At 45.3% G+C, this 21,784-nt stretch overlaps 1 protein-coding gene across 3 annotated transcripts in view; it reads left to right on the top strand.

The window, feature by feature from the left end:
- The window catches only part of LOC117039966 (syntaxin-binding protein 1), a 58,831-nt gene that overhangs the window by 18,441 nt on the left and 18,606 nt on the right, over nt 1-21,784 (top strand). For 2 of the 3 annotated variants that reach the window (XM_033137432.1, XM_033137433.1), the window contains exons 2-11: nt 3,749-3,798; nt 7,821-7,902; nt 9,052-9,128; nt 10,463-10,541; nt 11,731-11,834; nt 16,925-17,073; nt 18,316-18,400; nt 18,770-18,900; nt 19,683-19,790; nt 21,370-21,430. In XM_033137432.1, coding sequence (XP_032993323.1) covers nt 3,749-3,798; nt 7,821-7,902; nt 9,052-9,128; nt 10,463-10,541; nt 11,731-11,834; nt 16,925-17,073; nt 18,316-18,400; nt 18,770-18,900; nt 19,683-19,790; nt 21,370-21,430 — 926 coding nt within the window. The remainder of the gene's footprint in view (nt 1-3,748; nt 3,799-7,820; nt 7,903-9,051; nt 9,129-10,462; nt 10,542-11,730; nt 11,835-16,924; nt 17,074-18,315; nt 18,401-18,769; nt 18,901-19,682; nt 19,791-21,369; nt 21,431-21,784) is intronic. The other variant, XM_033137434.1, reaches the window with a different exon arrangement.

The raw sequence follows: 21,784 nt of genomic DNA, 5'->3' as shown, positions 1-21,784 counted from the left end.
CCCATCTAAAGACTGCAAAAAACAAAGCCATGCTTCCCCTGCCTGCCCCATCAGTATAATAATAATAATAATAATAATAATAATAATAATAATAATAATAATAATAATAATAATAATTTATACCCTGCCCTTTCCCACCAAACCGGGCTCAGGGCGGCTAACACCAATAAAATCACAACAAAAACATAAAACAATTCATTAAAAATACAGATTAAAATACAATTTAAAATTTAATCTAGACTGCAGCCTCATTTTTAAGTAGCCCACCAACCACACCAAAAGAATGAAACATCAGGGTTAAACTGAAACCAACCCAAAGGCCAGGTGGAACAGCTCCGTCTTGCAGGCCCTGCGGAAAGATGCCAAATCCCGAAGGGCCCTGGTCTCTTGTGACAGACGTTTCCACCAAGTCGGGGCCAGTACTGAGAAGGCCCTGGCCCTAGTTGAAGCCAACCTAGTATCTTTGTGGCTCGGAACCTCCCAAAAGTTATTATTTGAGGACCTTAAGGTCCTACCCGGGACATACCAGGAGAGGCGGTCCCTTAGGTATGAGGGTCCTAAGCCGCATAGGGCTTTAAAGGTCAAAACCAGCACCTTAAACCTGACCCTGTACTCCACCGGGAGCCAGTGCAGCTGGTAGAGCACTGGATGAATATGCTCCCATGGCAAAGACCCCGTGAGGAGCCTCGCCGCAGCATTCTGCACCCGCTGGAGTTTCTGGGTCAGCTTCAGGGGCAGCCCTGCGTAGAGCGAGTTACAATAATCAAGTCTGGAGGTGACCATCGCATGGATCACTGTGGCCAGATCAGGGCGAGAGAGGTAGGGGGCCAACTGCCTAATATGGCGGAGATGGAAAAATGCCACCTTTGCTGTGGCTGTAACCTGCGCCTCCATGGAAAGTGAGGCGTCGAAGGTTACACCCAAACTCCTGGCAGAAGGCGCTGGCACTAATTGGGCCCCCGCAAGAGATGGGAGTTGGCCCCCCCATCCCCATGTTGTCCCGACCCAGCCAGAGGGTCCCTTCTCAAATCTCCAGAGAGTGGCTGGAAGTGGGGAGGCAGAAAAGGGTCCTCCTTTTCTTCCACCAATGGCAGTTTTAATCTGCCATCTTAGGCGCAGTACTGTGCCCAGAGCTCAGAGACTGCTCCCATTAATGAAATTCCCTGCGCCTAGAACAATGGGAGTTTTGAACGCTTTAGACAACATTCCAGCCATGCAAAAGTTAGAAGTTTCTGGGCGCTTGAGCATATACACCCATTTCACAGTATTCTCATGCTAAAAGTTGGCTTGAGGGGAAAGGGAAGAAGTCTGTCACTTCCACACAGTCCTCCTAGATGCACAGACAGGACCAATCACAGGTTTGAAACATTGTGGGAGGATGATAAACAATTTAGAATAGAGGAGAATCAATGGGCTAAGTCCATTTATGGATTAAAAAGCCAGTTGGCTGACAGCAAATGTAAGAGAAAGCGCTCTTAAGATATTTCATTGTTGATCTAGGACTCCTGTACGATTATCTCATTTTCTACCAATGGTTGCCCATAACTGTTGGTCAGCATGTGCTCTTTGGTGGCACTGGCCTATAGTGGAAAAGTTTTCAACAGATATCCATGGGGGACTTGTAAACATTACAGAAGTTATTGCCTTTATATCAGAATTATTTTTATTATTATAAGAATGTAAGATCAGGCCAGTGGCCCATTTGGTGGCCCATCTGCTGTTCTCACAGTGGCCAACCAGTTACTCGTGGGAAACCAGGGAGAGGTGTGGTCTTGGGACAGTCTCAGGTAGCTGACCCCTGTGGCCTGAGATCCCTCACCTGTGGTCTATCAATAATTCCAAGCCCAGGAATTACATTTGGCTACCAGAACTAAATGAGGTTCACAGACCTTCAACACAGAAATCCACTCCTGTTTACTTGACTGCAGTACCACGTTCTTGTATATTTTGTTAATAAATCGTATTGTTTGATTGAAGTACAGTTGGTTTGGTTTGATCCACCAGGATTCTCAAGTTCTCAACTCTTGCTGTGGGCCTCTTAGCAAAGCTACTCTGCAATCCTACTGCTATATATTCCGTAGGCATTGGCAACTAATAATACCAGTAAACTGTCCTGTTGTGAGTTTAATCCCAGTGATACCTGAATGCCCAGATAATTTGGTTTCCCTTGTGACTTTTGGGGGCAGGGTGCTTAGTGGGATAAGGATTTCCCTGAGCACATAATGCCTATGGTGTCTGGGTAGAGAAACTGGTTGGCTGCTGCCTAAAATCCAGGTTGCTTTGTGTGTTATTTACAAGTGGGACCTGCAACAGAAAGTTGCAGTGTGAAGTGCTTGCATTATCTGACCTTTGTCCCTGTGCGTAGTTATGTGCTGCCCTTCAGCTTTCTGGCCCTTATCCCATCTCTATCCATGTCAAATCTCTTGAATTGTGGGAACACACACATTAAGTCTCTAATGCGCATAGACTTAAATGCACACACATGGATATTTAAGGCTGCCACACAGTATGCAGTCTGCCGTTTTGTGTCCTGTGGAAGGCTCTCTTTGAATTCTTGATCTTGCAGCACACTAGCAGTGTTCCATTGTGCAGCAGGACATCCTTGTCCTTGGCAAGCCAGCATGTCATGAGAGAAGGGTAGGAGGGAATGTTTTTCTTTGACATGTTGGTTTCTCCCAGGGGTGTAGCCAGAAGTTTTTGTTAGAGGGGCCAGAATCTCAGTTAATTATTTTTAATTGATTTTTATTGGGGGGGGGCAAACATAAAATTCTGGTATTCTGCAGGAGGGATTCAATCTGGAGATGATCCTAGCCACCACAGTTGCAATTGGGGAAGGGGCATAGCTCAGTGGTAGAGCACCTGCCACCTTGCAAGTAAAAGGTCCCATGTTCCACCCCAGCATCTCCAGGTAGGGCTGGGAATGTCTCCTGCTTGAAACCCCGGAGAGCTGCTTCCATTCTTTGTAGACAATACCGAGCTAGATGAACCAATGGCCTGATTGACTTATTATAAGGCAGCAGCTTCCTCTGTTCCTAATCATGAAAGGGGAAGCTCAACCCTCAGTTGTGGATTTGTTGGGAAGAGTGTCTTAGAATCCAGCTGTAGGGAGGGGAGGTACTTTGGGAGGAGGGAATCCTCTTACTCTTCCCTGTCTCTTTCACTTTTGCCTCCTTGCTGTTGTTACCTTTCTTCTCACTACAAAAATAAAAATTTTAAGGGCAGGGAGAAGGCAGAGTGCCAGTTGAACATAGGGAGAGCCCTAATGGATCTGCTCAGTGACCCATCTAGCCCAACACAGTGGCCAACAAGTGCAGTAGTACTCTTCCCACCTGAGATGTCCAGATGAATAGTCCCTCCATCAAAGAAGGCAGAACATAAGAGCCTGGCTGCTGCATCAGGCCAGTGGTTCATCTAGTTCAGCATCCTATTCTCATAGAGGCCAGCCAGATTCCTCCAAGAAGCCCACAGGCAGGACCTGAATGCAACAGCTTATGATTCCTAGCAACTGGTATTCAGAGGCACACTGCCTCCTGCAGTGGAGGTAGAACATGGCTGTCATGGCTAGTAGCTATTGATGCTTGTGCAGTAAAAATAGACAATAAATAACGGAGTAAACCTTGCTCAGTGAGGCATTCTAAGGTGGTAGAAAAGGAGGCGGACAGATTTCAGCCATAGGACCTTGGGACAGTGTGTAGCAGAACACTTCTATTTTCTGATCTTGTTTTCTTTCTTTCTTCCTTCCTTCCAGAAATTATGGCTGATGTGATCAAAAAGGTGAAGAAGAAGGGAGAATGGAAGGTGAGAGGCTTGATCTTGACAGATTGTGAGTCGGTAGAAATTAGTGTGCTTATGTGTGTATGTACACAGTTATAACCAATTCCAGCTAGCCATCTGCTGCCTTGTCCCACTTTTCCAGAGAAGGATTAGTTCACTGTGACGTCTTGGTAGGCTCAGGGTGTGCATGTTTTGTAGCATATGTCACAGAATCCCAAGATACGATTCAGGATTTTGCATGCAGAGAAACCTCTTAAATTTTATTTGTTTGTTTATTTATTGATATTTCCTACCTGTCCTTCACCATAAGGTCTGTGGGTTGGTTACAAGTACTTTTTAAAATATAAACTAAATCTTGTATTATAACTTCAATTATTCAGACTTTTTTGTGTGTGCCGTTGCTTCATATATGTTTTTATTGCATTGTAAAACATTTTGAGATGCCCCAGGAGACGCAATTCGTAAATGAAAGAAAGAATGATAATACAGCATACAGATAAAACTGGTTTAACTATAAAACAACTGAAACCATTCCAACTGTCAATCAGTGCAGCTGTTTTAAAACTGCACTCATGTGAGTTCCACTGGAACCCTCAACTCACCATTCACTACTGTTCCAGATGAAGCATCCAGTGCCATAGTAGGTGATGTGTTGTGGGATCAGTTTCAGCCAATGCAGACTGCTGATGTGGACAAGGTGCTTGCAGCTGGACGCCCAACTACATGCCCTCTTGACCCCTGTCCCTCCTGGACTACTAAATCTAATAGAGCGGGTTTGATTGGTTGGGTCCAGAGTACATACTTCCTTGCATGAGGGACTGCTGCCTTGAAAGAAGTGGTGGTGTGGGACTTCCGGCGGCGACGCCATTGCGGGTGGTCGTGGGCTGCTTCGGCTGCGAAGCACCCAGTCCATCCCGGGGGTTTGGAGCCCCGCTACCGCAAAGCGGGGCTCCGGTGGGGTGCGGGAAGAGCGTCCCGCACCCTGGGCTCCCCGGCTGAGCCCGTTGTGGCTCCGAACCCTTCCCCCGCTCCCCCTGTAAAGGGGGAGTGGGGGTGAAGGGACGACGGAGCCGGGCTATAGGGGACATGCCCCAACCGGGATGCAAATGCGGCGACAAAGCCTGTGATGAGCGTCTAAGTTCTACCTGTCTTTAACGATCTGAAAGAACCCGGTGGTTGTGAGTATCTGATTGACTTTTTTACTCTTGGAACGATCCGGGGGAAAGAGGAAAGGCAGCCTGTCTCCCTCCCTTCGGGAGATGAAAGAAAGTAACCAGTTTAAGTGACTGCTGCTACAATAATGGATATAAAGTGTTTGGAATTTGAAAACTGAGACTGCTGAGAGTTCCCTTTGGGGGTTAACCGGGGAGAAAATATCTCCATTTAAAGTTTTGGTCTTTACACTCCGGCTTCGGAAAAATGGCGACGATTTGGACTGTCGTGGGAAACAATTGAAACAAAGGAAGGAAGAGACAGGAACTGAAATTTGACACTCACCCTCCATTCCAAAATGCTGGACTTTGTGCTCGAACTTGTTTTGAACTCGGGACTAAAAGATGAGGAAATGCTCACTGTCTTGAAGCTGGAACTGCTTAATCGGAAATTACAAGTCTTGAGTGGGATTGTAAATAAAAAGAACTTACTTCCCACAGAGGAGGCTTTTCAAAAGTTTTACACAATGGAATCAAACCTTGGCAAAGAGCTGGGAGGGGTGCTAGAAGGATGGTTTGAAATGGCTGGGCGACTCCGTGAAAAGGAACCGATTTCTGGGGGTGGCAGCCCTGGAACGGGAAAATTTATAATATCCAGACCCCGAGGTGGGAGCTCGGGGGCAAGGGACATGGAATTAAGATATTTACAAGAAGAAGAAGTATGGTACAAAGAAGCGGAGGAGTCCAGAAAGGATGTGATGGGCACCCTGAAGCTCGATGCAAGGTCTGTTGTGAATGCTGCCTGGATCTGTGGACATTTAGAAGAAGAAAATTGGAGATCCGGTTCTGGCGAAAGACAGAGAAAGACAATGGATAGAGGGGGCGTGGGTTGAAATATTAAATGTATAACCCAAATGGTCTGTCATGGTATCTGAAATCGGAGAGTGAAGTCTGTTAATTATAAGTTTATTTTAAATAAGCAGGGAGATATTGAATTTTAAGTTAAAAGCAGCATGATAAAGGACAGAAGAAATAAGTTTAGCTTTTACAAGAATATTTGGTTAAGATTTATGTTATAATAGGAGGATTAAGATAATTGTGATATTTTTAATTGAAGTTAAAAAAAATTTTATATAGAGAAAAGTTGTTAAGAAAGTAGAATATGGATTTAAAACCGAAGGTGAAAAGGCGGGGGAAGTCAAACGTCAAGATTCAGAAATAGAATTTTTTTTTTTGCAAGGTATACAAACAAGAAGAAGAATCCTGACATTATGTGCATTTGTATTTGTCTTGTATATGTAGGTGTGGGTTTGGGTTTGTGTTATATTATGAAAATGCTAATAAATTCTTTTTTTTTTAAAAAAAGAAAGAAGTGGTGGTGTGGACTCTCCTAAGAAAAGCAACTTTGGAACCATTGGACTGGAATCCATGAGTCACAAATTCTCCCTTCTTGGAAAAGGTGGTGGAGAGAGTTGCAGTGGGGTAGCTGCAAGCATTCATGGATGACACTGGTTATTTAGATCCATTCCAGTCTGGGTTGAGTTGTCCTTGGACACTGCAATGGATGACTTTTACAGACAATGAGACAGAAGGAGTGTGACCTTGCTCCTGCTTCTCGGTCACTCATTGCTGTTGACCATGGCATCCTCTGAACCAGCTCCATGAAATGGGAAATGGGGGCACTGTGTTACAAGTTTTGGTCCTACTTGTGGGTCTGAGTCCAGAGAGTAACACCGGGAGAGTGTTTTTCAGTGGTTATGCTATGGGGTGACTAATACCTGAAGCCACTAGGAGTGGTCCTTAAGTAATTTGGAAGCAAGATGCCATCAGTATGGTTATCACACTCACTTTCTGTTTCCATCTAAACCTCTGAATAAGGAGAGGCTATGGGGCCCTGGACTGGTGCCTGAATGCATTGGTGGGATGGATGAGGTAAAGGAAAGGGTTAAATCCTAGCAAAGTGGAGGCACTGGATGAATGCTTACCAAGTATGAGTCAGTCAGTTGTCTGCCTTGAATAGGATTGTACTCCTCCTGAAGGAGCGGGTACGCAGTTTGGGGGTTCTTCTGCATCCAGATTTGTCACTGCAAGCCCAGATAGCCTCAGTGACTAGAGGTGCCTTTGCCAGCTGTAACTGGTGCAATAGCTGCAACTGTTCCTCTGAACCTGGAGAGCTTGACCACCGTAGTTCAGTCACTGGTGACTTCAAGGTTGGATTACTGTGGTGCAGAATCTACAGCTAGTTCAAAATGCTGCAGTGTGGCTGCTTACAGGAGTGAGACCCTGCTAGCATATAACAGCTCTGCTTGGGGCCAGTTTATCTGCAGAATCACCTTACCCAACACATATGCCTGCTCAGCCACCTTGATCTGAGGAATTGTCACTCTTACAGACACCACATGATACTCATTCCACACTTGTAAGAAAACAGTCTTTTAGTATGACAGTACCTACACTTTGGAGCTCCCTGTCTGTTGACATTAGGCAGGTGCCTTCACTGTATCTCTATCCGTGCCTGCTTAGAACATTTTCATTTAGGCAAGCCTATCCAGACATGTGGAAGTTACATGTGCCTTGTTTGTTTGTTTTAACTACAATTAGCAACAGTTAACTGTTGTAAGCTGAAGACTAGCCTCTTCACCTGAACCTTGGGCACACGAGATACATATTTTTGGATCCACCACATTCTCTTGACTGTAATTCAATTTAAACTGATTTTGATATTGTGTTTTTAAGTTGCTGTTACCCCACTCTAGGACCTTATGGTGAAGGGCAGGTAAGTGATGAGAATGATAATAATGGGGAAGAAGAAGCTCATATGCAGGACAGATTTAGTTCAACCCCAAGCCAAGTCGGTGGCAATTTTTGCATGACTTCTTTCTCCTTCTCTCCCAGGTGCTGGTGGTGGATCAGCTGAGTATGCGTATGCTTTCTTCCTGCTGCAAAATGACTGATATCATGACTGAGGGCATAACAAGTGAGTGCATTGTTCAGGACCTCCCCCCCCCCACCCCGCTTTCTCCAGCCACCTCCAACTCATTGTCTGGATAGAACCAAACCTGGATACCACCTGGTTTGTCTGGCATATGGGTTGCCAGGATGATGAGGGTGATGATTTCAATTCATATACTGCCCCTTATCAAAAGCTCTCAGGGCGGTGTAGAAACATATTTCAAAACATCAATGGCAGAAACATAGTAAAAAGCATGCTGACAGACAGCCCATGGGCCCACTTGGATTTCTGAGCAAGTGCCATGGGTGCCAATCTCCTCTCAGAGACAGTTATCAAACATCTTCTTTTGGGCTTGAGCTGTGTTTCCATGAAGTTTCATTGTATGTGAAGCCCTGTTCCCTTGAAACTCGGGTGTTTTCAGCATTCCTAAATGTTTAGTTTTGGAGCATACAGTAGTTAAAAAGCTCCTCATTCATACTGAGGCCAATTGGACTGGTGGCTGAAACTTATGCCAATACTAGCGAAAGGACAATGTACAGTGGTACCTCGCAAGACGAATGCCTTGCTAGACGAAAAACTCGCTAGACGAAAGGCATTCGCTAATGAAAGGGTGACTCCCTAGATGAATTTCCCTATGGGCGCGACTCGCAAGACGAAAAATTTTCGCTTCCCCCCCCCCCCGTCAAACCTCGCTTCCCCCGTCCGTGCTTCGCAAGACGAAATTTTCGCTAGACGACAGCACTCGCAGAACGAATTAATTTCGTCTTGCGAGGCACCACTGTATTTCACATCATTAGCGGGCAGCAGGTTAGTTTGGGGGGGGGGCAGGGCACATGGCACTCATAGCTCTGGCCACTCCTGGGAGGTAGCTTCATTTAGTAAGTCAGAAGCACAACAGCCACCCAAATCCATTTTATTTTGAGTATTGGCTGTCTTCTTCTTCTTCTTCTTCTTCTTCTTCTTCTTCTTCTTCTTCTTCTTCTTCTTCTTCTTCTTCTTCTTGTAGTTGTTAGTATTCCAAGGGGGAAGCTAACTTCTTACATGGACTGATTGAATTGTAGGCTATTGATCTCTGAGAATGGAGCAATAACTAGTTGCAGGACTTGGTAACCACCTTGAATCTGCCATATTTTCCTCCCTGATGAAAATCTCCTGTTGTGTTGCCTTTTGCAGTTGTGGAAGACATCAACAAGCGCAGGGAGCCACTCCCCAGCCTGGAGGCTGTGTACCTCATCACCCCATCAGAGAAAGTAAGTGTCTTCCCTGGGTGGAGCTGCTTATAAACCTGAGCATGAGGTGGGATCATTAGGGGCTGTTTAGTTTAGAGAAAAGGCAAGTAACAGGGAGCATGGTAGAAGCGTATAAAATTCTGCAAGGTGTGGAGAAAGTGGAGAGAGGAAAGTTTCTCTCTCTCTCTCTCTCCCTCGCAAAGCTCTAAAACTGAAGGACCTCCAGTGAAGCTGAATGTTGGAGGAATCAAATGTTTCATTACACTGTGTATAGTTTAACTGTGGAACTCGCTGCCACAGGAGGTAGTGATGGCCATAAACTTGAATGGCTTTAAAAGAGGATTAGACAAATTCATGGAGGGCAAGGTTATCAATGGCTACTGGCTGTGGTGGCTTCTGTTCTTCCTCCATTGTCAGAAGCAGAATGCCTCTGAACCCTAGTTCCTTGGACACTGCTGAGCTCAGGTCCTGCTTGCCAGCTTCCCATTGGGGCATCTGATTTGCCGCTATGAGAAGAAGATGCTGAGCTAGATGGGCCATTCGCCTGATCCAGTATGGCTTTTCTTATGAGGTAGCATGCCTCTGAAATGGCTAAGGGGGTTGTCTATTCTGGAATGCCCACCCTAAGAAGACACATCTGGCACAAATACTGCAATATTTTTTTGGTGCCTGGTCAAGACTTTCTTCATTCAGACAGACTTCTAGTCAGAAATGTTTTTTGCCCTAATTTGTTCTCCACATTACGCTGTTTGTTTAAATATATTGCATGTTGTGCGAATTGTCCTCACAGTTTTGTACTCTACCCTGGACTCTTTGGGTGATGGGCATTCAAGGAATGACTTAAATAGAGCTGGTGCAGTGTGGGGGTGAGAGTGTTGAACTGGAACCTGGAAGGCCAGGGTTCGAATCGCTACTCAGCCATATGAAGCCCACTAGGTATCCTTGGGCCCAGCTGGGCACTATCTCTCAGCCTAGCCTACCTTATAGGGTAGTTGCAAGAATAAAATGGAGAGGAGCAAAAATAAGGTATACCACCTTGAACTCCTTGAAGAAAAGGTGGGATGTGAATGTACTAATATTTCAAATGAAACCAGTAGGGTTGTATTTTGGGACAAAACTGTATTGGCCAGTTCTCCTATCCAAGGACAGAACTTGCCAACTTCATTTTAAGCAAGTCAAGCCTTGTTATAATAGTGGTCATTGGGCAGGATCAGGAAGAATTCCTTTACAAAGCAGGTTCACCAAGCAAAACTAACTTGGGGGAATTGGTTTTCATACAAACCAAGGTCTGAACTTTGAGCAGAACTAGCGAGCATCTAAAACTGATTGTTTTTAATTCTTCTTCTTTCTCCTAGTCTGTTGAGTCTCTCATTGGTGATTTCAAGGAACCTCCGAATGCCAAGTATCGAGCTGCCCACGTCTTCTTTACTGACTGTAAGCATACTGGGAATTTCTCTCTGCCCCTCCTTGTTATAACTGGAAGTTTCAAGAACTGCACTGTATGGGGCTATAAACCAAGCATGGGGAACTTCTTTCTCCCCCTGCTGTCTATGTAGGGTTGCCCTACATCTGGGGAAATCCCAGACATGTCCTCTTTTGGGGGACCAACAGGCCCACCTGGGGGGATTTTCACATTTTAAAGGAAATGTCCAGGGTTTTTAATTTTATTTTTGTATGGGTGATGTGGGTGTGGGCAGCTTGGCTGCAGGCTGAGCTACAGGTGGCTCTGCACACTGCGGCCGCTGCTAGCCCAAGCTGGAGAAAGAAGCATGTGGGCATGGTGGTGGTGGCCCCACGCTCCCGTGCGCCTCTTTCCCAGGCTCAGGTTGGCAGTGGCTCAAGCTGTCCTCTTTTTTGCTCTTCAAGATATGGCAACCCTAGTCTATGCAACCATTTGGGGGCCACAAAGCATGGTAGGCAGAGCTGGACGCAAAAGTGGGTAGACCAAGTAATGCTAATATAACATTTGTTTGAGTAGGCTTGTTTCTACACACAAAAACCTTTTCCTCAGGCAAGCACGAAGAAAGATCTTAGTTCAAGGACCTATTACAATCCAGTAAAATCACTCAGGGAAGGTTCAAAGTATGGCGGGGGAGGGTGTGCGGCCTGTGGGCAGTCCTGAGGGCCAGAAAGAAAGGGCTGGGCAGCTGCCTCTGGCTCCCCAGGCTGAAGATTTCTACTTAAAGTAGGTTCTCCAGGCAGTGCTGATTGGTGGATGCGCACCATTTCCTGCAAGGACCTGCTGATCTGTAACTTCTGCAGAAAAGGGAGGAGTTCCTCAAGTTGCAGCATCTGAAATGACGTTGGCAAAAATCCTAGCAAGGGGTGCTGCAGAAGATGACATTGTAAAATGTTCCTTATGTGGGGGAAAAAAGAAGATTGAAAAGCAAAACAAAGCAGTGGCTTCAGTGATGAATGAATGGGAATGTGACATAGAAAGGCGGGATTCGGAGGCAGCAATGGATGGTGTGTCACCTGTGGTTTTTGAGAAAGTTGCTGTGGGCCATATGTATGGTGTGGGTGGGCTAAATTTGGCTCCTCAACTCATACCCCCACCGAGGCACCCAAATGGTTTTGAATTGGCTGTTTGACTATAGAGGCTACTTTTACTCCATTCTTCCAGCTTGCCCCGATTCCTTGTTTAATGAGCTGGTCAAGTCCCGTGCTGCAAAAGTCATCAAGACTCTGACAGAGATCAACATTGCTTTCCTGCCCTACGAGTCTCAAGTGAGTCCACAGAGTGGGGGGGGCAGGTGGGGGTGTGGGAGCCAAACTTGCTTTTGCATGCATAAGGTCAGCCTGTTTGTCCAGCTCACCAGTGTCACCCTCTGACTGGCAGTGGCTCTCCGGCTTCCCAGTCACGAATCTTTCCCATCACTGGCTACCTGATTGTTTGAACTCGAGGTGTCGGGGAACTGAACCTGGGCTCCCTTTCTATTTGATATGTCCAAAAATGCTTTGACCCTGTGCAGCAACTGGGAAAGGACTGTGCATTTCTAGTAGGGGCATGCAATAAACACAGTTTTCAGTTTGAGCACAGATTTGGTGTGTGGGGGGGGAAATACCCCACTTCATTTCAAAGCACTTCTTCCTGATTGAATTTGGGTCTGCATTTCAATTTGAAAATAAATAAATCAACTATTTCTTTCATTTTTTTCTTACATTTATATACCACATTTTCCTCCCAAGTTGCTCAAATCAGTGTACAATTGCAGATTGTGGAGAACCGACTTTGGGGTTGGAGAAATTAGAAAGTTAAGAAAACTGAAATTTATTTATATCCTTATGCACCAGTTTTGCCTCTGAGGAGCTCAAAGTGGCCTACATGGTTTCACCCCCATTCTATTTTACCATCACAACAACCCTGTGAGGGAGGTTAGGTTGAGAATAGTGACTGCTCCGGGGTCACCCAGTGGGACTTCATGGCTGAATTGGGATTTGAACCCTGGTCTCCCAGGTCTTACCATCATGCCTCCCCCATTCACCATTATTGGGAAATAATAATTTTAAAAGCAGCTGTAACTTTTATTTTCCTTTTGACAGAACTGGGTAAAGTTTGCAGATGATGCAACAGAATCATGTGTGGTGTTGTGGTTAGAGTGTTGGACCAGGGCTTTGTAGACCAATGTTCAAATCCCCAACGAGGCCCATGAAGCTCACTGGGTGGTCCTGGGCTGGTCATTGTCTCTCACCCTACCTATCTCATCTGTTGTTGTCGAGGGGAACTATGTACCACACATTGAGTCTTTGGGGTGGGGAAAGGTGGGGTATAAAATGTAAGAAACAAAACAAAACAACAACAACAACAACAACAACAACAACAACAACAGAAGATTCCCCCACTCCCTCTCAGTGAGCAGGTCTGGCTACCAATTAAAGGGCTGGCCCAATTAAGACTCACATCTCCCTACGGGGCCCACTGATAAGAGCCCTACCCCAGTCAGCAGGGATGACAGTTCTCTTGTGTGTTCTTCATTCAGCAGCCCTTGAAACCTGAAGCTACAGCCTCGTCTGTTTTCTTATATGCTTTTTAGGTTGCCTACAGAGTAAAGAGAGGATTACAGGCTTACATAAAGGCTTGAAGTGGGAATTGCAATTCATGCAACAGCTTTCTGGACGAGGGAGTGGCCTCCTTCCTTCCTTCCTGCCATCCTGTGCTTGCCTTCCTTGATTTATTTATTCTTTATCCAGGCCTGCCTCTCTCTGTTGCGTCCTTAGCCTTCCTGCTCACACACCCACCCACACGCATGCACAAACAAACACAGATGTTCCCTGCGTTCTTCTCTTTCTTTTCTACCATTGGCTGGTTCTCTCCAATGGGAGAAGCAAAGGAGCCTTCCTTGGCCATCTGCTTCGCAATTGGCCCCTCCTGTGCCGTACCAAGGGGTGGGTGGGTGACGTGGCTAGGAACAGATGGCAGGCAGGTGTACAGAGCTATAAATACTAAACAGGTCACTTTTCTCTGGACAAACATGCCCTTGGAGAATAAGCACAAGAGATGACTTCACTTCCTAGCGGAACTACTGATGACGAACAGAAGAGAACCATGCGTGCCACCTGGATCTCTTTGGAGAAAAAAAAGGAGAGATGAAAAACGCAAGAATGAATGAATGAATGAATGAATAAATAAATAAATAAATAAATACAGTATAGCCAAAACTGCACCAGGCACAGATATGAGGGAGATATAGTGAGAGCTCAGAGAGCCTAGAGATTTGTAAAAGTATAGAAATGTAATCTTAAAGGGGGGGAGAGTTAAGATGGAGGATCTCCCAGAAAACTGCTCAGGAAAGACTGGGGGGGGGGGAGAGGATGGAATGGGGCAGCTAGAACTTGGACAATCCATGCTGCCAGGTACTATAGTGGCACCAGAGTAGTCAGCATTTTACAGACATTAGCGAAAAGGCAGATCCCTACCCTGACAGCCTTAACAACCTGCTTTTCTATTGCTTGAGTGAGCAATGATAGCGGGAAAGAAGCATGGCAAGGGATGAGCGCAAGCAGACCAAGGCATGCAAAGATAAGTTTTGTTTTAGCCCTCCTGGATCAAAACAAAGTCCATCTAAGTCCTGCATCTTCTTTCCCACCGTCAGCAGCCAGATGCCTTTGGAGCGACCCAGAGCAAAAATGCAAAAGACCTGCCCTCTACTGTTGCCCCATAGGAACCAGCAATTGAGTAGTAGGCTGGCTGTCAAGCTACAGGCTGCATTTAGCTACCATGGCTCATAGCTATTGATAGACCTCCTGCACGAATTTGTTTCATTCTTCTTTACAAAAGCCATCCAAGCCATGGCGGTCACCATCACATGTTATGATGGGGAGTTCCGTAAAATGATTGTGTGTTGAACTTCCTACTTGGTCTATTCTGTGTTGGCCTACCAGCCAACATATCCTCTGAACTTAGGGAGGCCACTGAACAAACAGTGTTGAGAGGAAAGATTTACTCCCTTCCCTTCCCTGCAGCAAACTCTATCCCTTTTTATACCATGTGGTGATGTTGCATCCCACTAAACCAAGTAGCAACCTGGGAGCTGCATGTGGCCCTCAGCTCCATTTTGTGTGCTTTGGAACATTTCCCTGGTGCTGCTGTATTCTTCCAACCCATCAAAGAGTGGCTTCCTTTTCGTTTTCCTGTTATTTTTTCAAGTTTTCTTTTTAAATCCCACCCACCCCCTTTTGTGTTTAGTTTCAGAACAGTTGGAAAGGGCAGTGTTTAAGTGGTGAAGGTTGGAGAATATTGTGCTAGCCCACAGTTGAGCATGATGTGTGATTGTGGCTATTGTTACAGCTGTTTGTGATGGAGAAATCTCAAAGGGTGTATTTGGTTTCCCCTTTTTTCTGCAAAGATATTTGTTGGAGATATTTGCTCCCCCTTAATGCTCAACATCTGCTGCTGCACCATTGTGCCCTGCTTTTGAACTCTCCCTGAAACATCTGTCAGATCTCCTCCAGGAGGCAGAATGGACCATTCTCCTGACTGTGCATGGCAGCAGTCAAGACAACATCAAAAAGCTGGTTGCAGAGGGGGTTTAATTTGAGCAAGATTTCTTCCCTTTCAGGGTCTGTTTTCAGCCCCAAGACTTGCTGTTGTGTTTAACTACTTTATGTTCAGTTCAGCTAATAGGGTCTACAGACCATAAAAAATCCCAATATAATAAAGGGTTATCAAGACAACCACACAGCTGAGGGGGAAACCCCCCACAATATACAGGTGAAACTCGAAAAATTAGAATATCGTGGAAAGGTTCATTTCTTTCAGTAATTCAACTTAAAAGGTGAAAGGAGAGTCTATGACATGCAAAGCGAGATATGTCAAGCCTTTATTTGTTATAATTGTGATGATTATGGCGTGCAGCTGATGAGAACCCCAAATTAACAATCTCAACTTTGGGGTTTTCATCAGCTGTACGCCATAATCATCACAGTGGTAACAAGCAGAGGCTTGACATACCTTGCTTTGCATGTCATGAGTCTATCTCATATATTCAACTCCAGTAGCTAATGAAAACAATTGCTTACATAAATGGACTTTTCCACACAGTATTCTAATTTTTCGAGTTTCACCTGTACATGGACACAAAGTGTGCATTTTAAAATATGAACACAATAAAACCCATGTACATTCAGAGATAGTTTTTTTTTTTTAAAGACAATTTTGACATGGGGCTCATCTTCTCTTTAACAATTGTGGCCTGGTTTTAATGGCTATAGCAAGGAACTATATTTTCTGTAATCTTAGGGTTGGAGTCCCCTGTTGCTATTGAAACATCAATTTCATCAAAGTTCCACTGTTTTTATCTGTGGTGGAAATGCCCTCTGGCACTGATGGTGCTATGAACTGAAATAAGCCTCGTATGGTACCCCTTGTTTAAGGACCACAATCTGTGTTTATTATGCATATTTTTGGGTGGTTACACACAAGCACTTTCTGAGGACTTGATAAAGTTTATGCTTGTGGGAGCATGTATATAAATACAGCACTGCACTTCAAAATATTTTGGGTCTGACTGTCCAGAAGTGTTGCATCAAATCTTGAGACTTGGCAATAATGAAGAAACTAACATGTCACCTTAATACCCCATCTGCACCTTACATTTACAGCAGAATTATACCACTTTGAAGAGGCAGGGTCCCCACCCCCAAAGAATCCTGGGAAGTATAGTTTATTAAGGGTGCTGAGAGTTGTTAGGCATCTGCTATTCCTTGCGCAGAGCTACAGTTCCCAAACTATCTCTCTCTCTCTCTCTCTCTCTCTCTCTCTCATCTATCATCTATCTATCATCTATCGGCTATCTATCATCTATCGGCTATCTATCTATCTATCTATCTATCTATCTATCTATCTATCATCATCCTCTACCTATCTACCCTTAATCCAAAATTTACAGAGTTCACAACATAAAAATACAAAATGAGAACACAAAATACATAAAAAAATGTGCAATCAGCCAAAGGCAATCAGCCAAAGGCCTGGTTGTAAAGGAATGTTTTTGCCTGTTGCCTAAAGATGTGTAATGAATGCAGCAGACGAAAGTGGTTTAACAGTCACCCCTTCTTATCAGGGAACTCTACTGGGCTCAGCATCTCCTAAGTAGGGCTGGGAACGTCCATCTCTGAAATGCTGAAGAGCTGCTGCCAGTCAGTGCATGCAAACCTGAGCTAGAGGGACCTGTGGTCTGACTTGGGATTAGTCAGCTTCCTATCTTCCCACCTTGGAGAGGTTTGCTGGCTCCCGTGTATGGTATCCACCCATTTTACTTGGCCTTGACAATTTAGCTCATTTTGTCATCCCGCTGTTCTTTTGATGCCCTCTGCAGGTTTACTCCCTGGACTCTGCTGACTGTTTCCAGAGCTTCTACAGCCCCCACAAGGCCCAGATGAAAAACCCGATCTTGGAGCGCCTGGCAGAGCAGATTGGCACCCTGTGCGCCACCCTGAAGGAATACCCTGCTGTCCGATACAGAGGGTGAGTCTGGGTTCTGGACAGGGGTCTTCTAAAGGAAGCACCTTGTGCTCTGCCAACCCCAACCTTTCTTCCCTTTACTTACCTGGTAGTAAATAACAACAATGAATAGGCTGCTTTACTTACTTGCTCTCTTCCTCCTCCCCTCCATCCTGATGTGCCCTGAATATATTTATAGTTAGTAGCTTTAAGTCAGGGTTTAACGTACAAGTTATAGCTAAAACAAATCCTTAGAAATAACTTCCTCAAACTGGCTTATATTGCTCACGTTAATGAATCACACTTGCAAATCATCTCACTTTTCTTTCCTTCAAAAGGTTTGCTTGAATTGTCCATGCTGGCTGGAAAGGATGGGGGTTGGGAGTTTTATTGATTTATTTTGTAAAAAGTACATCTATGCTGCCATCTCTTAAAATGTTAGGGTGGTGTACAGCAGTGTTTTTCAACCTTTTTTGGGCAAAGGCACACTTGTTTCATGAAAAAAATCACGAGGCACACCACCATTAGAAAATGTTAAAAAATTTAACTCTGTGCCTATATTGACTATATATAAAGTAATTCTCTTGAATTTTTCAATTTTTCCCACGGCACACCAGGCAACATCTCGCGGCACACTAGTGTGCCACGGAACAGTGGTTGAAAAACACTGGTGTACAGCAACATGTATACAATGAAAACATAAGGCACCATTTAAAAAAAAGGTCTGGGAAGCCATAGGTTCCTTGTTCCTGCTTTGGGAAAAGGAAAACTAGATGAATCCTGGCCCCATCCAGAAAAACAGTTCACACCTTCTTTAAAGTCGGAGCTGAACTGATGTATTTGTGGGTTTTTCCTCTGTCCAGCAGCGCAAACGACTCTGGGGTTGCAGCACTCAATTCACTTTACAGGCGTAGGGAGCCGGCATTTGTCCGCAGACAGTTTTTCTGGGTCATGTGGCCAGCATGACTAAGCCGCTTCTAGCAAAACAGAGCAGCGCACGGAAACGCCGTTTACCTTCCTGCCAGAGCGGTACCTATTTATCTACTTGCACTGTGGGCTTTCGAACTGTTAGGTTGGCAGGAGCTGGGACCGAAAAATGGGAGCTCACCCCTTCGTGGGGATTTGAACCACCGACCTTCTGATCAGCAAGTCCAAGCAGCACAGTGGTTTAAAGCACAGTGCCACCCGCGTCTCCTTTATGTATATATATATATATATATATATATATATATATATATTGCATTGTTTTTCTGCTTTTTTTGGCAGGGATTACAAAGACAATGCCATGTTGGCCCAGCTGATCCAAGACAAACTTGATGCTTACAAGGCTGATGACCCTACCATGGGTGAGGTGAGTACTTCAGTGTGGAACAACCAACAAGGTCAGGTGATACAAACTGGGCACCTTTCCTCTTAAGGGGCACATCTCTAGCCGGGTTCCTGACATTTCTGGGGTGGGAAACTAGATTCAGCCAGCAGGAGGACCTGCCTCACACAACCCCCAGGGGACACTTTGACTGTTGGGTGGGGGCACCAACCTGCCATTCCCCTGATGTCATCATGACATCAGGTGGCAGCTTCAGAGGGGCTTGCTGTCCTTGAACTGGGAAGGTCAGGGATTGGGTGTGACACATGATGGCTTTGAGGGCGGGGCTTGTCCATGCTCCCCCTGTCCCCACCCACACTTTGAGCCTTTCTGTTGTGTTTCTCCCCTCCTAAGGGTCCAGACAAAGCCCGCTCCCAGCTCGTCATCCTGGACCGCGGCTTTGACCCCAGCTCTCCAGTGCTACATGAACTGACATTCCAAGCCATGAGCTATGATCTGCTGCCCATTGAGAATGACGTCTACAAGTAAGGGTCCTGCAGACACCCTGGTGGTTGCAAAAGCCCTAAGGACAGTGTTCCGCTAAACCCTTGAGCGAGTGGAATGACTTCCACCTATACCATAGGACTCCCCCCCCCTCTTCCCCATGCACACTCTTTGTTGTTGTCCAGTCGTTCAGTTGTGTCCGACTCTTCGTGACCCCATGGACCAGAGCACGCCAGGCACCCCTATCCTCCACTGCCTCCCGCAGTTTGGCCAAACTCATGCCAGTCGCTTCGAGAACACTGTCCAACCAAAATCTGCTCTGAAAGTTTGGGAGAGCCCCATAACAAATTTAGGGGGTGCATGGGGAGAGGAGGGAGGGAAGCATCACTGCGCGAGTGAAGATCACTTGCGAATGAATTTTAAAATAGTTTTTTTCCCCAAAAAGTACTACCGTACTTAACTTCTCTCCCCATAATTAAACTGCAGAACCCACTCCCACAGGAGGCAATGAAGGTTTTTAAAAAAAGATTAGAGAAATCAATGGAGGAGAGTGCTGTTGATGACCACTAGCTATGATGGCTATGCTCTGCCTTCCCAGTTTGAGGCAGCAATGCTTCTTGAATACCAGTTGCTGGAAACTGCAGGTGGGGAGAATGCCCTTGTGCTTGAGTCCTGCTTGTGGGTTTCCTGCAGGCCTCTGGTTGGCCACTGTGAGAACTCCCCCCCCCAAATAAACCTGGGAGCTGTAGTTTGTTAAGGGTGCTGAGAGTTGTTAGGAGGCCCTTCTTACGTTCTTACATCCTCTCTCTCTCTCCCTCGCTAGGTATGAGACAAGTGGCATCGGGGAGGCCCGTGTCAAAGAGGTTCTGCTGGATGAAGATGATGACCTCTGGGTCACCTTGCGCCATAAACACATTGCTGAGGTCTCCCAGTAAGAGTGCATCTCCTCCCTCTTGGTGGTGTTGAGTTCACTCTGCATATTGCAAAACAGTGTGCTGCCTTTTGTTCCTGTTGCCTGAGGTTATTTTGGGAGGGAGCAGCCTTCCAGCTAGAAATATTGTGCAAAAGGAGAGATTATATTTTTTTGTTTTTGTGGGGGGGGGAAAACCATAATGCAGAGCAGCACTGCAGAATCCTAAATCCAATTAAGAAGGTTTAATTTATTAATTGAAGTTTGATACCACTTATTTATTTATTTTAACAGCAAAGCACACATCCAACTGGATATCATACAGACTGTCCTTTTTTCCTCCCCACCCCCTCATTAGTAAGAGGCTAACATTAATAATCATAAATTGCACAGCACTTTTTCAAGTATTTGTGGTCACTGTACAAGCTCTGGTTTTCTCACTGTACTTCCGTACCAGTAAAAAGTTAACTTTAATTATGTTTTCCCAAGTGTTCAAAGTACTTTACATGCATTGTCTAGCATAGTCCTTACAGTGACCCTATGAAGTCAGTGGGTGCTATTACTTTCCATTTTGCAAGTGGGGATATTATTATTATTATTTGCAGAGGAGGGAGGACCCAGGCTGAGAGTGTGTGTACATGGGTTGCTTAAGACCATCTAGCGAGTTCATGGCCCACACAGGAGACTTCAATCAGTAGAACAGTCACTAATTTGTAGCTCAATCACTCCACTGAGGCAGTTCAGCTTCTTTAGTGAAGCCCATTGTAACCTCCTTGTGTTGAGTTGCAGCCCTAGAGACTTACATTTAACCTCCTGTGTTGGTCTGTGGCCTGAAGCTAAGCTTTTAGGAAGTGAACTGTGTTTCCTGTCAGGGCAACCTTCTGAGGGCAATGTGCCAGTGGTGGGTGGGGCCAGAAGCAAAAGTGTGTGGAGCAATGAATGTAAATTTTACCTTCATAGAGTAGGCAACTTTCCACATGCAATTGCACCCTGCTCTCTGTCCTCCATCCAGACAAGCAAGAGGCATTATTAGAATCATAGAAACATAGAATAGAACCATAGAGTTGGAAGAGACCACAAGGGCCATCCATTCCAACCTCTTGCTAAGCAGGAAACACCATCAAAGCATTCCTGACAGATGGCTGTCAAGCCTCCGCTTAAAGACCTCCAAAGAAGGAGACTCCACCACACTCCTTGGCAGCAAATTCCACTGTCAAACAGCTCTCACTGTCAGGAAGTTCTTCCTAATGTTTAGGTGGAATCTTCTTTCTTGTAGTTTGAATCCATTGCTCCGTGTCCGCTTCTCTGGAGCAGCAGAAAACAACCTTTCTCCCTCCTCTATATGACATCCTTTTATATATTTGAACATGGCTATCATATCATATGAGGGTTGAAGGACACATTCTAGCGCTACTAGAGATGCTTGGGCCAGTGAGGGGTGTGGCCTGGGAAGAGCTCTGAGGGCCAGATAGAGAGATCCAAAGGGCCTTATTTGACCTCCAGTCCTGAGGTTCCCCACCACTGCTCTAGGGAAGGGGCATGGCTTGACCTGGATGTAGGGAGGATGCTACTGACTTGCTTGGCTTTCATTTGATTCCAGGGAGGTCACCCGCTCTCTGAAGGACTTCTCTTCCAGTAAAAGGATGAATACAGGTGATAAGGTGAGCTTTAACAAGCAATCATATGTTAGAATGTTTAAGATTGAACAGATACCTAGAAGCAAGGGCAGGAAAGGTGCCCTTTTATTCCTATAGATACAGATATATACTCCCCCCTCAAATATATAAAAGACTAAGTACTATGAGGGATTGGTTGAAGAATCTGGGTGTGTTTACCCTGGAGAAGAAAGGATTAAGATCACATTGCCAAATATTTAAAGGGCTGCTGTACAGCTGACACAGCGAATTGATGAGTTCAAATTATAGAAAAAGGATTAGACTGTTATGAGGAACATGATTGCACTGTTAGAGGTGGTGGGTTCCCCTTCATGAGGAGTTAGACTGGACCTTTTTGGT

This window comes from Lacerta agilis, chromosome Z (genome assembly GCF_009819535.1).
Source record: "Lacerta agilis isolate rLacAgi1 chromosome Z, rLacAgi1.pri, whole genome shotgun sequence".
Lineage (NCBI taxonomy): Eukaryota > Metazoa > Chordata > Lepidosauria > Squamata > Lacertidae > Lacerta > Lacerta agilis.
This window is presented reverse-complemented; position numbering and strand designations above follow the sequence as displayed.